This window comes from Oratosquilla oratoria, chromosome 12, assembly GCF_046742065.1.
Source record: "Oratosquilla oratoria isolate Oo_2021 chromosome 12, ASM4674206v1, whole genome shotgun sequence".
Classification (NCBI taxonomy): domain Eukaryota; kingdom Metazoa; phylum Arthropoda; class Malacostraca; order Stomatopoda; family Squillidae; genus Oratosquilla; species Oratosquilla oratoria.
The window spans coordinates 66340058-66361985 of record NC_134788.1 but is presented as its reverse complement, the minus strand read 5'-3'; the positions used below and the strand labels follow the sequence as shown (position 1 = coordinate 66361985).

Sequence of the window (21928 nt, the reverse complement as noted above, 5' to 3'; positions counted from 1 at the left end):
GAAGTATGGGGTGATGGGCATTGAAATCTCCTGCGACAATATACTTCTCCTTCTCCGCAACGGTGCAGAGCTCCCCCAAGTCTAAGTGACCGTGGGTAGGCGACCTGTAGATGTTATATACGTGCACGGTCTCCTGGGGGAAGAGAAGTTGAACCGCAAGCACCTCAGCACCCTCCCCGCAATCTATTGGTGGGTCAACTCTCGAACACGGGATGGATGCGTGGACAAGTGTCATGCATCCTCTTGTTGTTGCTGTTTGGGGTAGCACGAATACGTGGTACCCGGACACCCTGACCTCCTCATCTGCCATCAGGGTCTCTTGCAGGAGGATGACGTGCTTTTCCTCCTGCTTTATGAGCGACTGTAGCAAGGATTTCTTTCCCCTATACCCGAGGATGTTCTATTGCAGAAAGCGAATGGTTTGGGTGTATGAGTGTATCGTGGCTGTATTATCCATGTTGTATTGTGCGCTCTTCCTCGGATTCAGCTGAAGATGGGCTAGAGGGTGGAGACGATCCCTCGCAACTGCAGTCTGTCTCAGTGTCTTCCCCTGAGTCCTCCGCAGCAGGCTGGTCAGGGAAGCCAACCGTGAAGGCTTTACCTTCCTGCATGGATAGGTCGATTTCCCTCTTCATACGTCGGGTGACTATGTGCACTCCTGCCAGTAATATACTTCCGGGCTGAGTCTTAGTGGTGACTTTGCTTCCTGTCTTGCTTTTCATTGTAAGCTCGGCAGGTTTAATGTCCTCACCAAGACCATGTGATACGTACTGTCTCTGTCATTAAGCCCGATGGAAACTCTATCAGAGTCAACGTTAGGATTTTAATCCCTCTAGAGCTCCATATTGAGTAACATTCCCGTTCTGAGGATGAATCCCCTAGGGATCCTATTTTGCAGGCTAGCGAATTGGATCCCTTCGAAGAGGCCTCTAGTTTGGGGGAGGTTATTTCTTTAGAAAACGACTGTGTAACTCCAGAACCTTCCTCTTTGAGACCTTCTCCAGCACTTAACCCATTCAACTCCGATGACAAGATGTCTTGTCATTTGGTCAAATAAAACAAAAAATCATAAAACACCAAAATGTTTGATCAAACACCAGAAAAATATGGCGTCAATCCTCGCTTCGCTGCCAGCGAAGCGAGGATTGACGTCATATTTTTCTGGTGTTTGATCAAACATTTTGGTGTTTTATGATTTTTTGTTTTATTTGACCAAATGAAAAGACATCTTGTCATCGGAGTTGAATGGGTTAATAGGTTATTGTAAATTTTCCTCGAAAGTGTTGTATTTACTAAACACTTCCTTTTTGTTGTCGGGGAGGTTGTGGTAATTATTAGTGGGAATATTAGTGCGTACCTCGGTTCGGGAACTTTCCCCCGAGGCGTTATTTTCTTTCGATTCAGGAGCCTACCCTGAAACTTCGAACCACGCTTACCGTAACTTTAAATAGGATACGATTAAACTCCCCTCCCTTTTATTGATTAAATCTATGGTCGTACCTTGCAAGTCGCAAGTCGCACTCCTAGAAGTCGGACGTCGCAGAATCGCAGAATCAACTCAGCGCTCCCAGAGGTCGGACGTCTCTCCACTCCAGCTCACTCAACAAGCGCCCAGCAATCTTCGCCGACCGGTGGTGGCTAGGAGATATATCTCCTTTGCTGCTGCCGGTCTGGCACAGGCCGTCCTCTTCGTTGACGTCGGCAGGCGGGTTTATACCAAGACAAATACACACATTTCCCAAGTCACGTAATTCTCTGTTTTCAGAGTAATGCTTGGAAGAAGAGAGGCACACCCACACTTGCTCGATGGCTTAGCAGAGGCTCAACCCAACTCCTATTCAGAACCTCATCTGATCGCTGGTTAGTCGATGGAGAGGAATTGGGGAGCCTCTCTGTCCAACCGGCACGCACCCACGCGCTGGCCTCTTCGCTGACGCTGATTTGCGGGTTAACACTTTTGACAATTACACACAATCCCCAGTCACGTAATTCTCTGTTTTCAGAGTTGTGCTGGGAAAGAGAGAGATAATACAACCCCCCCCCCTGCACCACCACTGGATCAACTCTACCGACTCTCAAACCCAACCTGGGGAAAAGCAGGAAAAGCTCAGGCCTTACCTGGGGCTAAACAGGAACGCGCTCTTTACACGCGGGAAGTTAACTCTACTCACTTCCCGTAAGATACATACACACACCACTCACGAACATAAACACGACCCACGCACAAACATCTACACTTACTTTTTCTTCGACTAAAATTCGCTTCCTTTCTAGCTTTCTCTTACACTATATCTCATTTCAGTTTACCTCCCACTAAAGATTTTTCCGTTTTTCCACCTTTCCCTACTACTACGCCTCCTACCATTTTCTGAACTTTTGGTGATTTTAATCCCGGCGTCGGCGCCGTCATCCGAGTTCCCTGTCCATTTCTCCCGAGCCACGACCACCAACAGCCCCTAAACGCTCTCTTAATCGCCCGGTGGCAATAGCCCTCTTTTATACACTACTATCTTTTCATTTTCTCACAGACATTCTTCCCCTCCCACAAAAACCGATCCCGCACAAGCGGGTGGTCTTACCTTGCAAGTCGCAGATAATAATAATGCATGTAGCCCATTGTCAGGCTATAAGCATACACATTAGAGGCATCAACCCTCTAAGTGTAGAATACACACAAAACCATACCGCAAACAAAACTAACACAACTACATAAACTTTTTCTTCTATTGATATTAATCTAATTTCTAACTTTCTCTCCTACTACATCTCATTTCAGTTTACCTACCACTGAAATTATTTCCAATTTCTCTATATTTTCCTGAGACTAAGCCTCCTACTCGTTTTCTAACTTTGTTGGGTGAGGATAAGAAGAATAAATATTCCCACGTATCCTAACGGTTACACATAAATCCTAGACTCCAACCCCAAGTCTCCTGCCCATACCTCCAAAGCCACGACACCACGAAATAAATATCCCTAAGAATCGCCCGGTGGCAGAAGCCCTCTTTTATTACACAACTACTATCTTTTCATTTCCTTACGGACATTCTTCCCCTCCTACAAAAACCGATCCCGCGCAAGCGAGTGGTCTTACCTAGCAAGTTGCAAGATCTCTCCCGACTTCTCTATTGACTTCTCTCCCGAGCTTAACTCCAAGCAGCAGTTCTCTCCAGCAAGCCGCCTCAGGACCAGTTCTTCCCAGCAAGACGCCTCGAGACCAGTTCCATCCAGCAAGTCGCCTCATTCCCTCCTGTGGTCCTTCGCCCGCAGCCACTACGCATGGCGAGGCCTTCACTGCGGACCCTCTCCCAGCGAGACCTCGTCCGTGGTGACCTCTGAGCCTATTAGCCATTAAACCTTAGTTTTAGTGTTATTGTAAGTCTCATTTTCCCTGGCTTGTCCATACCTAACCAAACCCACGACACTGTATGCAAGTAATGTGATAGACTTCACAGAGTAGAAAAAAAATTGGCGTATACAGAAAGATCTTGGAAGCACCTTAGAATATGCAGCACTAGAAACACTAAGAGGAGAAATAGGAATATCTAACATGAAAACAATACAAGCAGACAGGAGACTGAAATATGTAAAGTTCATAGTAGAAACAATGGTTTATTAAAAATATATATATGGGAGGATGTAAGGGAAGACTTAACCTGCAAATGGAATACAATAACTCAAAGATATACGAGTGAAAATAATGTTACGAACATGTAAACTGTTTCTCGTAAACTACATCGTTCGGGTGGTTTACGATCAACAGAGGTAGGTAGGCAGGTAAGGAGGAGGGGGAGGTGGAGAAGAGGCGATGTCGTACCCAAAATGCATTGCGACCGTCAGATTGTGCTTACAGCTTAGCCGAACCGTGTTATTAGACTGTTGGGGACATCATCTCGAGCCGGTGAACTTCCTACATCCTTTGCCCACCATTGACAATCCCTAGTTACGCTACCTGCCTACAGACTAGAACAGCCAAACTGCGTAAATACGTGTGATGTTATACTTCGTGTTCGTTGGTGAATCGACGTCAAATACAGTGTGTCGCAAATAAGTGCCTGTGACTGATTTCCGTGTGTGTGTCTACGGTGACTTCATTGATCATGTCATTGCTTGACTCGTTTACGTTGTTTGTGTCTACGCATGTATGACTTCTGGTACCTTTATTCACGAGTGCTTTATTTATTCCCTCGCTTATAGGCTTTTCTATTTACGTGAATGTGTAGATTGTTTTATTTACATTGTATAGTTAATAGCCAATTTTGAATTTGTGTTTGCCTTGTTGTATTAATATATGTGGCCAAGGTAGAATCGTGTGTCTGTTCACTCCTACCATCTTTGTTGTTGCTGCTGGGCTTGGCGAATTGTATTTGAACGACATTGTCCGGAGCCGTTTAAAGGAGCACGGGGTGTTCGTCTCAATAATATACAAACACAATGGCTAAAAACATGAAAGTTAAAGAAATAACTAACAGAAGCAACAGACCATAAAAAAGGACGGAGCAAGTGGAAAAAGAAGACTGCAGATACATAAGGAATGGAAAGTAGAAATAAAGGAATATTGTTATGATTATATAGTAGAGTCAGTAATATGGTATAGCCTCTATAGAGCAGTAACGTTTTGCCATTTCGAGAAAGAACAAAGCACCAGAACACCAGAAGGAAAAGAGAATATGTAAACTATACAACAGTGAGAAGGGCGAAGACTTGATACACTTCCCCATACACTGCAAAGAACTAGGAGTTCAAAGGAGTAAAAGTGGAGATAAAAAAAATAAAAATAACGAGTAACAATAAGTATTTTTTTTTAGAAGTGCGCACCTACGTGACATAGTATTAGAAAATTAATATATATATATATTTTTAATTAAAACATCAATGCAATAAATGTTTTTCTTGGCAGAAATCTGTAAAAAAAAAAAATTGCTAAAAGTGAACAAATGAACGAAGTCGCGTCGACTCCTTTAGACGCCATCTTTGTTTTGATAGACTCGGAGACAACGACGACCCTGGTGACTTCTAGAATTACAGGCACCGCATTATTTAATGCAGGTTAGGTTAGAATCAAAGACTATATAGGAAAGACGGGAAAGCACACGGAGAGCCGCATCGTCCACATACATTTTACTGTGCGGCTCTCTCACTAGATGGCGTGTACGCCAATCACCAGTTTTAACTGCATCGTCTGTTTGTTTACAATTAAGCGGGACATTCAATCATGGAGTGTGAGCGGAACTATCACCCATGTTTGGTGTGCAAAAAGAAAAAAATGCCTTTCCCCATCTAATACTTCAAGTTTTTCCTAAAGATAGAGAAAGGTAAGAGATTCAACATACACAATACATGGAAACTTTAACAGAAAATGGAGGAATAAAATAGAACATAGTTAAAATCTTTATCTTTATGCCAGACTCAGTGCAGTGTCACTTAGCTTGGAAATGAAAATTATAGATGAATACCTTACAAATATCTAGAAATATGAATTGATCATGTCAAATTCATACCATATCTTTATGGCAGTCCCAGGCAGGCACAGCAACTTTGATATAGTTATGTCATGTTCTTAGCTTATGTGGTAAAGTTATAAACTTTTATCTTAATTTTGAATAAATGGCCAAATACACAGCAAAAAAAAGAGTTGAATCGCATGTATGTTTTTTTTTTTTTTTTTTGGTAGGTTGTGACTGCTTCTTTGGTAGTTTTGAAATTTAACGGTTTTTGTTGAATGATTTCTCTGTTATGCTTGCTCTTTTACGGTCTCACTTAACGTAAAAGTGAGACCAAATAATGACGGCTTTTGCTCAAATGCATAATTTTATATAGAAATTAGCATGTGGTTGCATTATTTAACCAATTTTCTTTTTAAATGTGTGATTTTCATGTAATTTGATCAAAGAGAAGTTAGTTTTTATCGTCTGCAAAATTACCTAAGTCGACCAACGCCGACCAAACCCAAACAATGACGGCTTTTGCTCAAATGCATAATTTTATATAAAAATTAGCATATGGTTACATTATTTGACCTATTTTATTTAAAATGTGTGATTTTCATTCAATTTGATCAAAGAAAATTTACGCATTTATCCTCTGCAATATTACCAACCACAGCTACGAATGCCGTCCGATTCACTAATAGCCGACCAACGCCGAACAAGGACGGTTTATACTCAAATGCACGATTTTGTATAAAAAACTAGCATATGGTTGCATTATTTGACTTATTTTCTTTAAAATGTGTGATTTCCATGTCATTTGATCAAAGAAATTACATTTTTATCCTCTGCAAAATTACCAACCGCAGCTACGAATGCCGTCCGACTCACTCATAGGCGACCAAATCTCAAACAAGGACGGTTTTTGCTCAAATGCATAATTTCATATAAAGAACTAGCATATGGTTGCATTATTTTACCTATTTTCTCTAAAATGTGTGATTTCCATGTAATTTGATCAAAGAAATTATGTTTTTATCCTCTGCAAAATTATTTTGTGTATGATTGCAAATCTTGTTTGCTTGATTTTGTGACTTATTTCTTGCATGTTCATCCTTTTATTTTTGTCTATGTTTTTTACAATACAGTACCTGTCTTGCTACATATGTATATATTTTTGTTTGTCTGCTTTTGGGGTTTTCCTTTGTTCTGTTAACATTTTTTGCTTTATTTTTGCTTAATATGCATGTTATGTCTGCTTCTTTGTTTATTTTTGTTTCATATTGTTTTTGATTACTGATTTTCCAATGTTTCGTTTGGTATTTGATATCTGATTGCATGTTTTGGTTGCCTAATGTATGGTTCATTTTTTAAGTTGAATAATGTTATTTCTTTTAGTTTGTTTGGTATATGTTCTTAACGAGACAGTATTGCTTTGTTGCAAATAAAAGAATCTCATGTATACCAAACTTTTACTATTCTTGTTAGTATAATTTGTGTACAGATACTTGAATAAGTATACAAAGTTCAAACATAAGCACAAGCACAAACAAGAAAAACATGATATTACAGAAATAATAAGATAAATATAACTAAAATAACCTTTTAAATTTTAACTCTTTACTCAATTTCAAATATTTAGTAATGAATGATGCATTGTGCAGAAGTATTTTACCAACTTTTGATTTTATAAATATGATCATGTGTGTAAAGCATATATTAAATAGTCTTGTTTGCATGCAAAAGTCATAAAATTACTACTCATTATTTTATAAAGAGAAAGTAAAACTTTTTCGAGATGTCGATTATTTTAGCGAAAGGATCGGTTTTAAAATTTCCATAAACACTATATATAATACAAGTATGATTTGAAAGCCGCACTACGCCACTTCCGATTTATAGTTTGCGGCTCTGTCGATAGATGGCGCGCATTCACGCTGGATGGATGACGTTTTCTTATTAGTAAAAGATAGAAGCTTTCCCATCTTTCCTATATAGTCTTTGGGTTAGAATAGACTAATTTATAGTATCTATATTTCTTCGACCTCCACATCTACCAAAACATAGATGGGGTCTCAAGCAATCGAAGCGTTTACGTTTGTTTGTGTATAGCTTTTAATTTTTTCTGTATTTTCGCCAAGAGTAACGTATATTCAATATTGCGCAATTCAATTCAATAAGTTTATTGTTGATGTACAACAAAGGAGAGAGTTGGGTCTTGCCAACTAACCCCTATACATTTTATATTTAATTTGTTTGTTACAGTTTTATCAAAAATAAATGTTTATATTATAATATCACAGTTGTATTTAACATTTGAAAGCAAACATTGGATGTTTTTTAACAATTTTAGTTAAGATATCATTATTTATGTAATAGCATATGAGCTCATTGAGGTTCCATTGTCCCTGTGGTCTAAATTCATCGATTTTTGGGCATTACTGTACATAATGTTGTAGTGAATGTCCTCCTGGTCTTGCACATAAAGTGCAGGGCTCAGGTTCAGCTTCCCTGTACACCTCCCAGTAATATTTATGTCCAAGTCTGAGTCTCATAGTGACTAAATCCATTTGGGAACTATGTCTACCATATGGATATTCCTCTGTATTATTTAATACTGCCTTATAATGCCTGCTACTTACACTACCCTTCTCACAACATTTATCTAGGTCTATATCCATGTTAGCAATAACATTTGTTCTTATTATTGACCTTATATGTTTATATGTGTATTCATTACCAGGAATATTGTTTACATCTCTAATTGCATTTCATGCAAGACTATCTGCTTTTTCATTATAATACAATCCTATATGGCAGGGGTTCTCAAAGTGGGGTCCGCGGCACTTTGACAGGGAGTCCGCAAAATTTAACGAATGGGATCACAGACATGTTCCCACAACTCGAGTTTTTGGACACAAACAAACTATCAGTTGAGTTGGTAAGAAATCAGATCTACGGTCATCTTACCGCACTGAGTGAACATTTCAATTCCTACTTCACTGATATTGACACCGATGCCTGGGATTGGGTTCGGGATCCTTTTGTTGCCAGTTCATCAGCACGTGGTCTCAGTGCAAAGGCAGAGGAAGAACTGTTGGAGCTGTCATGCGATGGGAGCCAGAGGATCCGATTCCGTCAATGTGCACATATAGACTTTTGGGCTTCTATCAAAGAGGAATATCTTGAACTCTTTGCTGCAGCTTCGAAGGTTTTGCTTCCATTTCCCACTACTTACCTCTGCGAGGCATCTTTCTCAGCTCTGACAGCCATGAAAACCAAGTACAGGGCTCGGATGCATGTGGAAGATGACCTAAGAGTATGCCTCTCATCCATCCATCCCAGGATAGAGAAGTTGTGCACTGGGAGGCAGGCCCATCCTTCACATTAATAATGTGAACAAAAGACATCTTATATTGGTGAGAAAGAGGGAGAGGGAATTTCTGGAAATGTTATTCAAGGGAATTTCATGGCTGTATTTGAACACTTATCTTTGGATTACACATTTGAATTATTGTCTTATGTTTTGATATTATCAGAATTGCCAATTAAAGATGGAGTTACACTTAATTCTCAGTTAAAGTATTTATTTACAGCTTTCCATGACTGTTGATATAACGAAACAGTGCGTACAATATATATATATATATATATATATATATATATATATATATATATATATATATATATCCTGGGGGGAACACATGTGAGGGGGTCCTCAGCTTGTTTTCTGTAATAAAAGTGGTCCTTGGTTGAAAAAAAGTTTGAGAACCCCTGCTATATGGGATGGTACCCATACAAAATAAATATGTGTATTGGTTCTCTCCAGGTTATATATAATATTTAAACATTTGTTAACAACATCACAATCAGCTGGAGACAAAAAAGTATACATTTTTACCCATACTCGCAATAATATGTAAGCCTTCTAAGATAGCATATAGTTCAGTTCTGGTTGATGACAAATTATTTGGTAGTCTTTTTGAAATTTCATAATCTTGAAATTCTTCAGAGGAAGAATATTCCCTTATCCTGTCTTGGTACCCTCAAATGACCCATCACAGTACACATGTACCACCTGTTTCCGTGGGTATTGTGACAATTTGTCAAGAAAATGTGCTTTTAATTCGTATTTATACCATTGTTCCTTTGGTTTACTTAGCTTTTCAATGTCAATTTTTACATTGTATGGATTCCAGGTGGTATAGTAGTTATTTTTTTTTAGGGCATTATATTCGTTCATAATATCAAACTTTCTTAGAACCTTACATATTTTGCGAAGATATGGGTTGTTAGTTACATGATTATCATTATATAATGCTAATATATCTCTTTGGAGAGAGTTTGTACCATTACACACTATACGACATACAGTTCGACTCGTTATTTCTTCTATTCTTAAAATAATACTGGGTAATCTTAACTCTCTTCTTAATACCTCTATCTTAGTTGTTGTAGCACACCCTAAAATAATTCTCATTGCCTTATTTTGTACGACTTCTAAGCATTTAAGTTGTTGTGTATTGTATTGCACCAACACAAGTGAAGCATAATCTATGAGGGAATGTATCACATATATATAAAACATGCGAAGTATAGGTACACCAACACCTGACCCTCTCTTTGCTAAGACTTTGAGAGGGGCTAGTCTAGATACACACATATTTTTAACATATTCAATACAATAATTAGCATTTCTATAACCTAATTGTACACCCAAATATTTGTAGTTAAGGACACGCTCAATTTTTTCACCATTTACAGTAGGTTTCCTACACTTTTTCTGTTTAGCTTGAAATTTAGTTTTGTTTTCATTTATGACAAGTCCCATGTATGTACATAGTTGTTCAAGTTCATTCACAGCCTTGCTAAGTGTTTTAGGTGTATCACATTGTATAAGTATGTCATCAGCATATATGATGACTTTGGTACCCTGTGTAAATTCATATCTAGCAATTTTATCCATTAGTATATTGTATAGCATAGGACTTAGAACTCCACCTTGGGGGGTACCTAACTCGAATGTTTCTTCTTCTGATAGTGTTCCCTGTAACCAAACCTTACCTTTTCTATTATACAAATAGTCTTGTATCCATCCTAATAACTTTCCTTTGACTCCCTTCAATACAAGTTCCTCTAGTATAACTTCTTTATTAGATCTATCAAAGGCACCTTTCAAATCTACATATACTTGACAAGAAGCATTGGTATTAGCTAAGCAATGAACAAAGCAGTCGCTAGTAGCACGTCCCTTCATGAAACCATATAAATTTTCAGACATTTTATCACCCACTTTATAGATTAACCTACGTAAGACAATTCTTTCCATCAATTTGCACAAGCAGCTGGTAAGTGAGATTGGTCAAAATTTCCCATCACTCTTAGGTACAGGTATAATTATGGCTGATTTCCATGCTGGGGGTATCGTACTATTTCTGTAAGACACATTAAACATATCTAGTATGGGATTTTTCCCGTCAATATTCAGTAATGCATTTATAATATTATATGTAAGTCCATCCTCACCAGGGGCTGTTGATTTACCACTTTTGACAGCATATAATAGTTCATCTATTGATATAGGTACACAAGTGTCATCATCCAACTTAACATTATGATTTACTAATTGTAACCTTTGTAACCTATTCTCTGCCAGAGCAATTTGATGTCCAACAGGCAGACCAGACAAAGCAGAAGCAGAACTCCATTGTTTAATGAGATCTTTGACCTTTTTTGCAGGATTTGAGTCACTGGTTACTGAAGTTTTCTTACCTTTGATCTTATTAACGTGATACCAAACTTCCTGTATTGATTTGGTGCTACGAATTTTATTTAGAAACTCATCCCAATACTTCTTTCATGTCTCTCTTTAGCTCAGACAAATGTTTAGCAACTGTTCCCATAGCTCTCTTGACATCATGATCATTTGGCTGTGCTTGCCATCTACTCTGTAAGGCTGCTATTGTATCCTGACAATTTAATATAACAGGGTCATGTGCATATGATCTCTTTTGATTACGAGTGTGCTTCTGCCTAGTCTTGTTGTTGTCTACATATTCATTAATTACTTTAAGTAATCCCTGATAAATATCATTGGCATCTTGTAAATTAATATTGTTATTACTGTACCATTTCTTAACATTGATCAGGAGCCCAGGAAATTTACTTGAGGGGATGCTTAACCTTTTTCTGTGTACTATGTTGGTTGTGGAGAGGGGGATATATGTCTTAAGGGCAAAGTGGTCACTGAGAAGAGATGGTACAACATTAGTTTCACACGTACAAAATGGCATATTAAATAAGGCAACATAATCTAGTCTTCCTCCCTGAACATGTGTAGGGACTTTGGCACCAGTAATTTGTACATTATTATTAGCTTTAAGAAAGGTTACCCACCTTACGCCATTAGTATTAGAAGTCTTAAAACTACCTAGGTCTACATGTCTAGCATTAAGATCACCAAAGAGAATTGTACTTTCTTCTAATATGTGCGGAGGTAAATTATCAATGTACAGGGCACCAGAATGAACATACATATTAGTGATATATATATAGTTATTTGATAAATGTAGACACACAGTGATATATTCTATTCCCCCATTGACTCCTTTCTCCACCAAGGTAACTGGAAGTCCAGACTTAACATAAGTAACCATACCTCTACTGCTTCCATCATCACAACTAAGAATATGTTGATAATATCCTCTGAGTTCATACACCTCTGGTCCAGTTTCCTGTACAGCTATGAAGTCAGGGCTCTGTTGAAGAATATATGCATGTATATCAGTTACCCTATCTCTTAGTCCATTAACATTCCATGTCAATAAATAGAAAATTTTGTTATTCATTGTAGGGTTTTGCATCATTTTGGTGGGGGCCACTGTTTATTGTTCTGGCTAGCTAAGACTTCTCTTCTGAAGGCTTCAAATTTCTCTAGAATTAGTTCTATATTCCTAGATAGCTGTTCATAATTTTCGTGTCTCTCCTTATCTCTCTTTTTCAAAATTTCAAGTTTTTCCATGATAGATTCCATATTCTTTGCTTGTTGACAGTTAGCCTTCTGTATTTCTTGATGCACAGTTTCCTTTACTTCTTGATGAACTTTCTGAATGCCTTGATACACAGTTTCCTGTAATTCATGATGTACTTTCTGAATGTCTTGTTGCACAAATTCCTGTACTTCCTGTTGGACTTTTTGTATGTTTTGATGCACTAATTCCTGCACTTCTTTAAATTTAGAGTCTGTGTATTCTTTCATCTTTCTCTCAAGCCTTACTCTATCTGCTCTTAATTCTATACTTTCATTTAACAATGTAGTAAGTTTGTCCACTGCTATACTTAGTCGTTCCTGCTCTTTAGCCACTATATTTACTTTATTTGACTGAGTAACGCATAGTGACCTCACCTTAGTTGTAGAATTAGTTGTTGCTTTCTCCTGTTGCAAAGGTGGAAATTCTTCCTGCATTGCTGTGACGTTCCAAGCAGTTCTTGTAGGTGGAGGAGCAGTTTGGTATACAGTAGTGGGTATACTTGGTATACTTGGTGGTAGAGTCTTGTAGCGTGGTTTTTTTAGGGCATACTGGAGAACTTGCATTGTGTTGACCTCCACAGTTGCAGCATTTCGGTGGTACAGCTACTTTCTGTTGAATCTTTTCCCAGCACTCCTCTGAGAGATGTCCCCCAGCACAGTATCTGCATCGCACATATGTAGTTCGACATCGCCAACTTTTGTGTCCCCATTTGCTACACTTTTGACACAGGTCTGGCTCTGGAACATAGGGAGCAACTCTCTTCCTTCCAACACCGATGATGTGAGTTTCTGTGTCAATAGGTCCTGATACTGCTCCTAGGAGTTGTGGCCTTGGATTTTTCCCAGCCATCCGTCGTTTTAGCCACTGGAATCCTGGTGGACACTGTAATAAATTGACATTTATATAAGTAGGTACGTCAAAAATGACCACAGTACGTTGTAAGCCAGTTATAGGTTTCATTACTTGTCCCTGGAAGCCATCTGTTATCATGGTGTTATATTGCTGACCATTGATTAATGTGATATATGGTGCATTCCTCCCTTCCTTAAAGAGTGGCCTACAGTCAGGGTGTTGTTTTAATAGTGCCATATACCAGGTATATTTGTTTTCCAGAGAGAGGTTACATTTTTCTGGAAATGTTATCATAAGTCTTTCCTTACCAGTGGACGTGGTGATGTCCCTGACTATATCTTGATTCACATCAGCTGCTTTAGTGTCTGCGGTGTTATTTTCTTCAATTATCAAGTCCTGGTCCATGCCGGCTGCTTCTATTGCAGTCATTAAGGGATCTTTCGTGGTGGCAGATTTAGCTTGGTCTCCAGACTTTCCACTAACCTTCAATCTCTTGGCACGGGAACCGGCATTGTTGACACTGTCGTTCAAGTTTTCAGCTATCTCGGTCCAGTCCTTCACTTCTCCTATTCCCTGTGTTGACGTCTCTCCCATGCTACTTCCTTCACAGTTTTCATTATTCCGACTCTGTGGCAGAGTCATATCCATGTTGTTAACTTCCTGGGAGGATTCAATAGTAGCATAGGTGTGATCTAAGGAGCTCCTTTTCTTCCCAAATTTCGTGGTCATATAACTCAAAAAGATTATCTGGAGTTATGATCGGAACAACCCTCTTCCGCCGCTGCCCGGCAGCGAATGAATATTGTGCAACATTTTACAATATTATTATTAAATTTTCCATTGCTATATCGTGTATGTTTATACTTTTAGATAATTACCGAAATTCTTAATCGAGAGAACTAATGTAGAACGTAAAATAGATTTATACAAATTTTGGAAACAGAAACAAATATAATAGAAGCGGAAGGGGTATAAACGGAGGAAACAAACAAAGGAAATTTAAACAAAATAGAAGCGCTTTTTAAACTAAGTTATTAGAGTTGTAAATAGCTTACATATAGGAGGTGTCGATATGTAGAAAAGACATCTCGAACCTAAATTTAAACCTTAACTTCTTCATCTTGTTACAGAAACGACAGGCAATATATGGCCCCTAGAAATATAGAACAAAATCCGAAAATAAACGAAGCGAAACCCAAAACGGACTAGAGGTGCCGAAACCAAGGCATTCACTGATTCAGTTTCACCCCACCACTACTATAATACAGGGTGAGGACCACATGAAAGTAATTATAATTACAGCACCATAGTTTATCGCGGCTAAGTAAGAAGCTTTTCTTCTTGTTTGTCCAAACATTTCTCAGAGGTTAAGGTATTTATTGACAGCCTTTTGTGTTGGAGAGTTTGCATGCCTAAATGAACTCTACATTCAAATTGCTAAGAGTTTTAATTGTACTTTGTCTTTGGTGGTCTTGGGGATTAGAGGATGCAGTCCGGAGTGGCTATGGTCGTATTTGATCATTCCAGAAGTTGAGTATTTTCTCAAATGACCCTATTTATAGATTTACAATCCTACACTTTAAGAACTGTTGCGTCATTGTAGTCTTGCATCATTTTTATGTTTACGGCCCTTTGTCTGACCTGATTTAGTCTCGCTCTCAGTGCTGATTCATTGTCATATTATTCCATAAATGCTTTGAACTTTGTAGTCACGCCTCCTTTAAAAATCCATTATCACACAAACATGGATATTAAATGTGAATATGCTATACAATAGCTCTAAACTTAACATAGATACACCTAACCTACTTAAAAGTCTTAACCTAATGTAACGGTTCCATAGGAAAAATAGATATTTCAAATGCATAAGAAAAAAAATGAAAAATGGGTCAATTTATAGTATCACCCAACCAACGATGTTCTGATGTGGCTTGTGTGTTTCTGGTGAGATATGTTGTGTATTGATTGATGGTGTACATCATTTCCATTGCAAATGCGCAGTTTTCAAGTAATGAATATTTCAACTTATGCCTCCATCTCCTCCCCATTGATCTTAGGGGACCTGTGGGAAATGGGGGTTCTTGGGTGGGGTATTATTAAATCGAGTAATGCATGTTGCAAAACAGGTCTAAAATCAGTAAGAACACATGAAAAAATATATGAAAATACATAAATTACATCTTTGAGGGCGGCAATGGCGGTGGCTGGCGCGAGCGTAGCTGTTATTGTTGAGCAGCGTAACCAACGATTCGCAAATTTTCTCACTCTATCCGCTACATTTAGCGAAACCCACTCTGCCCGCACAACAGTTGCCAACCCTAAATTAGGGAATAAATTCATGAATCTTCGAGAGGATTGATAGTTGCGATTTTGTGTACAACTAACCTAACCTAGCCTAGCTGAGGGCTTTGCCTTCCAGACCCCTCCAATCCCCACCAAAGCACTCTTAGTAATGTAACTGGATCTCTCTTTAACCCATTCAACTCCGATGACAAGATGTCTTGTCATTTGGTCAAATAAAACAAAAAATCATAAAACACCAAAATGTTTGATGAAACACCAGAAAAATATGACGTCAATCCTCGCTTCGCTCGCAGCGAAGCGAGGACTGACGTCATATTTTTCTGGTGTTTCATCAAACATTTTGGTGTTTTATGATTTTTTGTTTTATTTGACCAAATGACAAGACATCTTGTCATCGGAGTTGAATGGGTTAAAGTATAAATATTAATATAAATGTGTGTTTATCTATTATAACTATTAGCTAATAAACTAAATAGTATCCATATTTTCCGTAAATTAAAAACCACAATAATAGCCTGATAGTGCAGCCATTCTGATAGCCTTCACTAAATGTAGTGGATAAATCATAAATGTGGCAACACTGCTCAACAATAACAGCAACGCTCAAATGTAGTGGATAAATCATAAATGTGGCAACACTGCTCAACAATAACAGCAACACTTGCTGCCGCTGTCAAAGGTGCAATTGATATATTTTCATATATTTTTTGTGACTTTCTTGATTTCCAACCTGGTTTGCAACGCGTGTTACTCAATTTGATAATCCCCCACCCAAAAATCCCGATTTCCCACAGGTCCCCCAAGATCGTTGGGGAGGAGATGTAGGCATCAATTGAAATATTCATTACTTGAAAACTTCGCATTTGCGATGAAAATGATGTACACCATCAATCAATACACAACATATCTCACCAGAAACACATAAGCCACATCTGAAAATCGTTGGTTGGGTGAAACTATAAATTGTCTAAAAAATGTTTTTTCATGATACTGGGTCTGGAAGGGAACCATATCTCCCTCCCTCCCTCCCTCCCTGTTGTTGATATTCATTCGTGTGTCTGCAAATTCAGTATTTGTAAGTTCTTTAATCTGAGCTGCACCTGTGGCTCCTCTGTGCATGTTTTCAACAGTGTTATAGCCTTGATGCCCAGACAGATTATGCAAAATCTGCTTATCTAATTATATTTATTTGATGGAATAAGAAGACATCTTGTATAGACCCCACCTCATTAGACTGTACCCACCTTACTTGTGTAGTACCCAGGGCCCCAACAATGGGTGGGGCAAAGGGGGGGGGGCAATGCCCTGGGGCGGCACATTTGGGGGGGGGGCACTGTTGGTAAAAAGAAGGTAAGGCAAATTCCCCTCAACCTATTAAACTCCAATGAATATGACGTCAGTCCTCGCTTCGCTCGCGATGCGAGGACTGACGTCATATTTTTCTGATAAAACATTTTGGTGTTTTATTATGATTTTTGGTTTTATTTGACCAAATGACCAGAATCTTGTCATCATCGGAGTTTAATGGGTTAATGTACTTTTAATGCAGGATTTATTTATCACGAGTTGTCTGTACGAATGATGTGTTTATAAACGTTGTTTTATGAATGAATATCACATGTGAATCATGCAAGTGACCATCAGATGTGGAAGGTGGTGGTAGTGGTGGTGTGTGTGTGTGTGTGTGTGTGGGCACTTTTCGACTCTCCCCGGGGCGGCACTTACCCATGTCCCGCGGGGCCCTGGTAGTCCCCACATATTTGTTATACAGTGAGTCCTCCTTATGCAGTAATTCTTTTTCCGGTAAATTCACAGTTACAGTATTTGGTAATTACTACCCTCAATTCTATTTATGGTAAAAAAAAGTCACAGAGACGGTATCCGCTCGTGTTTTCGTGTTTATAATGGGTTCCATATATGGTAATTTAAATTTGCTGTAAGGTTTTCAGGAGCGCATATGTACCGTATAATGAGGGCTTACTGTATCTAGATTTCATTGTGGCTCCAGTCTGTGTTGTGATCACATTGCAACATTGTCGTGCATTTGATAGGGTTGAAGGTGAATAATGGCTCGTGCCTCGACTCTAATTATGATTTTGCCATTGATCTAAACACCCACAGAAGTGTTTTAACATCTAAGTGCCTGTTTACCGTTCTAATAACATCCGTTATTATTTTGTTTTTGTTGACCCTTTCTTGAATGTGTTGTTCAAATGTCAGGCATTCTTGGACTATCACTTCCAAATCTTTTTCATACTGAACTTCAGGAACTTCTATATCTTCACATCCTAATTTCTCCCCGTTCCTGTCTGGGCTGTTGGCTGCATGTTATTGTGAGGTTAAAATCTGCTCAGTTCCATATGGGACACCCCTACAGACCAGAGCCACTCATAATTTTGTCTGTGAGAGGAAATATATTCATAGAGAGATAATGCTACTTTATTATTGTTTTGGTTGTTAAATAACAGTTGCTGCATACTGACACAGTAATCTTTTATACAAAATTAAAGCGTAATACAGAGTGCGTTTTCTACCAAAGCAGGAACAATACTGCTTGCCCAACATGAACGTAGTAACAGAGACCACCAGGTGGCTTTATATGTACATAAATATGTTATCAAATAAATATACATAAGTGATTTGCCACAGGCTCCTGTAACATTATACTGTGACTGTCCCTCCTTTATGCTGTTCCCCCACTCCTATTACTGTCCAGTACTTCTCTGAATATACATTTCCTTCTTTGCCAAACCCTGTGGTAGGGGAGAAAGAATACTGCCACTGAGTTATCCCACTTGAGGCGTAAAAGGCGACGAAAACAGGATGGGGATAGGCCTAGGCACTCTACTCTGCAGCCCCAAAGGGACATTCCATAAAAAAGAAAAAAAAAAAAAGGATCTGGGATGAGTTTTCCAACCAGAACCTTAAGCTTTGGGTCTTTTAATGTGCGTGGATATGGTACAGTTTAGAACATAAAAACATAAGAATAAAGGAGGCTGCAAGAGACCATAAGGCCTATACTAGGCAGCTCCGTATCCATCACCACCTGTCATCCCCATCCATAAAATTGTGCAATCGTTTCTTAAAACAACTGGTAGTTTCAGCGCTTACTATATGGTTATTAAGTTTATTCCATTCGTTGACCACCCTATTAGTAAACCAATTCTGGCCTATTTCCTTTTTAAATCTAAATTTGTCCTGCCCTATTGTTTTAATATGATGACCTTGCTTGCATCACCCTTGTTAAAGCCTTTGATCCACTTGAACACCTATTAGATCACCCCCACACTCTGCGTCTTTCTAGAGAGTTTAAATTAAGGTGCCTAAGCCTCTCTTCGTAATGCAAATTTCCGAGTCCATGTATCATTTTGGTCATTCTTCTCTGTACTGATTCTAATGAATTGATGTCCCTTCTTTAGGACGGAGACCAAAACTGTACCGCGTAGTCAAGGAAGGGTCTAACTATCGCTAGTTAGAGGTAAATGATTACCTCTGCACTTGTATTCGTTACCGTCCAAGCAATGAAACCTAATGCTCTGTTAGCTTTATTCCTGGCGCTAATGCACTGTTTCCTGGTTTTAAGGTGCGGAGTCACTAGAACTCCCAAGTCTCTCTCGCACTCAGTTTTCTCTCAAAGCGTGTTATCTAAGCTGTATCTATTTTCTGGGTTGTGTAGCCCTACGTTTAACACGCTACACTTAGAGATATTGAAGTTCATTTGCCATTTCACCGACCATGTAAACAGTTTGTTAAGATCATCCTGCAGAGTCTCTGCATCGTCTCCTGACCTAATTAGGCGCCCTATTTTAGTGTTGTCCACAAACTTACTAACATCACTATTTATCCCGTCATCTAAGTTGTTTATGTATATAATGAACAACAAGGGACCTTGTACATTTCAATGAACTCTGTCTTCTTCAGTAAGCTGTCTACAAACAGCTTGAACTGTACATTTATTCACACTTGAAGTTAGAAACTCGGGTAGTTCATCCCATTGGCTGTCTGGGGATTCCCATTCCTGTATCAGGTACATACTTCCCAATTGTATTTATTATTTATTTGCTTGCTACCTTCAATAATCAAATGAAACCTCTGTCATTGGTATTTTCAAATATATTAATATAGGCAGTTTCAACCATTTTTTCCTTGTCTCTTTTCTATCTTGTATGTAGAATCTTGACCCCATCTCAGTGGGGCATATGTCTAGATTTGTCAGCATGTTGAATGAGTGAGTTGGATGTTCTGTGTGACCTCATATCCCTCTTATGTTCAGCTAGGTGTTTCTCAATGTCTCAACCTGATTCACTGTAGTATATAGGGGTGCATCTGCTCTAAGGAATGTGGTAAATATTACTGAGGACATTCTGGGGCAATATCTTTTGACTCCTGGCCTTGACAATTTTTCCTATATTTGAATTGGAAGCCCCTGCTGTTTTCACCTCGCTTTTCCTAAGAAAGGTGTCAATGACTAAGTTTTCTTGGAGTTGGGAACTGAAATGTATTGTATTTTATTCCTCTTGGATAATTGGTCACATGGTTTCATGAAGATATTCTTTGCTTTTTCTTTCATTTTGCTAATTGTTCCCCCCAGATATTTTAATTCTTAACCCCTTCCATATGGTGACGCCTACATAAGTGTCATGAGGAGCAAGTGGGTATGTGAGGATGCCGACGTCGGTGTCTTGATTATATTTATTGTAGTCGTACCTGCGTGACCCCCATACTCTGGAAACTGGCTTCATCATATTTTCTATGGTTATCAAAATTCACGGGTGAAAGAGAACGAGCGATAGAGCAGTGACTTTATTTTTTATAATGCAAGTATTATGATGCAACATTGCACATCTGGCAGCCAATGCTGCCAGACATGCAATGTGGCCCGTATTGAAGGGGTTAAAGGTATTGGTTATGTGTATGAACTCGTCACTTCTTAGGAAAGGTGGGGTGAAAATAGCAATGGCTTCTAATTCAAATATAGGAAAAATTGTCAAGGCCAAGAATAAAAAGATACTGCCTGAGAAGGTCCTCGGTAACATTTATTACATTCCTTGTAGTAGGTGGACTTCTGCAAGGAATGTGAGATTTAATCATTTTATATTTGAGAGATTTTATATTTGTTTTCATACATTTATGTAAAAAAGATACATTGTAATGATATGTGTATCATGACTTCCTTGCTTGACTAGATCTTATGTTGTCAGCGCTGGTGTATTATGGTTATTGCAACAGAGCCATTGTGCTACCATGCCAAACGATTCGATAGTTCCTTCGACCTTTCTGTTTCCCCTTTATCCCTCACCACCCCAACACTTTTCTCAGCTTCGGGTATTCCTTCTATTTATCCTTCTCATTTAGTTTCTTTATTTTCATAACTTCTCTGCCTCCTTGCCTTTTCCTCCACTTTTCCTCCTTCAATTTTCTTTCCACAAAAAAAGTTATCTGACAATACCCCACTCTCTCCCCTACAAACATGAATATTCAGAACTCTTCCACTTCGCCCATTGGGTACCACTACATAGTCTCTTAACCCCTTCAATACAGGCCAAGATCTTGCGGGCAGCATTAGCTGCCAGATGTGCGATGTTGCGTCATAATACTTGCATTATAAAAAATACAGTTACCGCTGTATTTTTTGTTCTCTTTCACCCGTGAATTTTGATAACCATAGAAAATATGAAGAAGCTAGTTTACAGAGTATGGGGGTCACGCAATTACAACTACAATACATACAATCAAGATGCCAACATCGGCATCCTCACGTACCCACTTGCTCCTCATGACGCCTAAGTAGGCATCATCGTATCGAAGGGGTTAATGCATTATCAACCACCCTTTCTCACATATACTTATTCTTAGCTCTTTTCGTAAACACTGTATTCATTATCATCAATTCCTTTAGTGAAAACAGTTCCACATCATCTTTGAACTTTAATTTCTACCTGACACTCCAAACCTCCTTACTACATCTATAGATTCATCTCCTACTCTAGGATTGAGATCCCCCAACACCACTACATTAACCTTCCTTCCAAAATTCTATACACAAATTTAAGTTGATGCAAAAAGTCTCCCTTCTCTATTCACTTTCTCACTGCTAGAACCATACCTCCCAAAAAAAATCCTATTTTTAGCTTTGTGCACATTATCCATAAAGGCAATTCCCTTAACTCTACCATGCATTTTCTTATCTCTTTACAAACACTAGAGCCCCTCCTTCCATCCTTCGGCCACCCATTAGTTCTGACACCCTCCCCACAAAACTCCCAAACTCAGTCACCCCTCCCTTTCAGCTAAGTTTTATTAAAAAGATGA

General features: G+C 38.7%; 2 protein-coding genes across 8 annotated transcripts in view; one reads left to right on the top strand and one right to left on the bottom strand.

The window, feature by feature from the left end:
• Positions 1-3825: 3825 nt before the first annotated feature.
• Positions 3826-21928, top strand: part of LOC143031957 (uncharacterized) — a 54505-nt gene continuing 36402 nt past the window's right edge. For 2 of the 7 annotated variants that reach the window (XM_076196353.1, XM_076196349.1), the window contains exons 1-2: positions 4942-5054; positions 14443-14598. The gene's annotated coding sequence lies outside the window, so the exon portion shown is untranslated. Of the gene's footprint in view, positions 3982-4867; positions 5055-5085; positions 5316-14442; positions 14599-21928 lie in introns of those variants that run through there. The other 5 variants (XM_076196352.1, XR_012967052.1, XM_076196354.1 and 2 more) reach the window with 5 other exon arrangements.
• LOC143030478 (uncharacterized) lies at positions 10792-13306 on the bottom strand. Its single transcript, XM_076193628.1, has 3 exons — positions 12835-13306; positions 11282-12187; positions 10792-11157 (listed from the first exon to the last, which is right to left on the bottom strand). Exons 1-3 carry the CDS (start codon positions 13021-13023, stop codon positions 10792-10794), a joined length of 1461 nt encoding a protein of 486 aa, XP_076049743.1. The 5' UTR covers positions 13024-13306.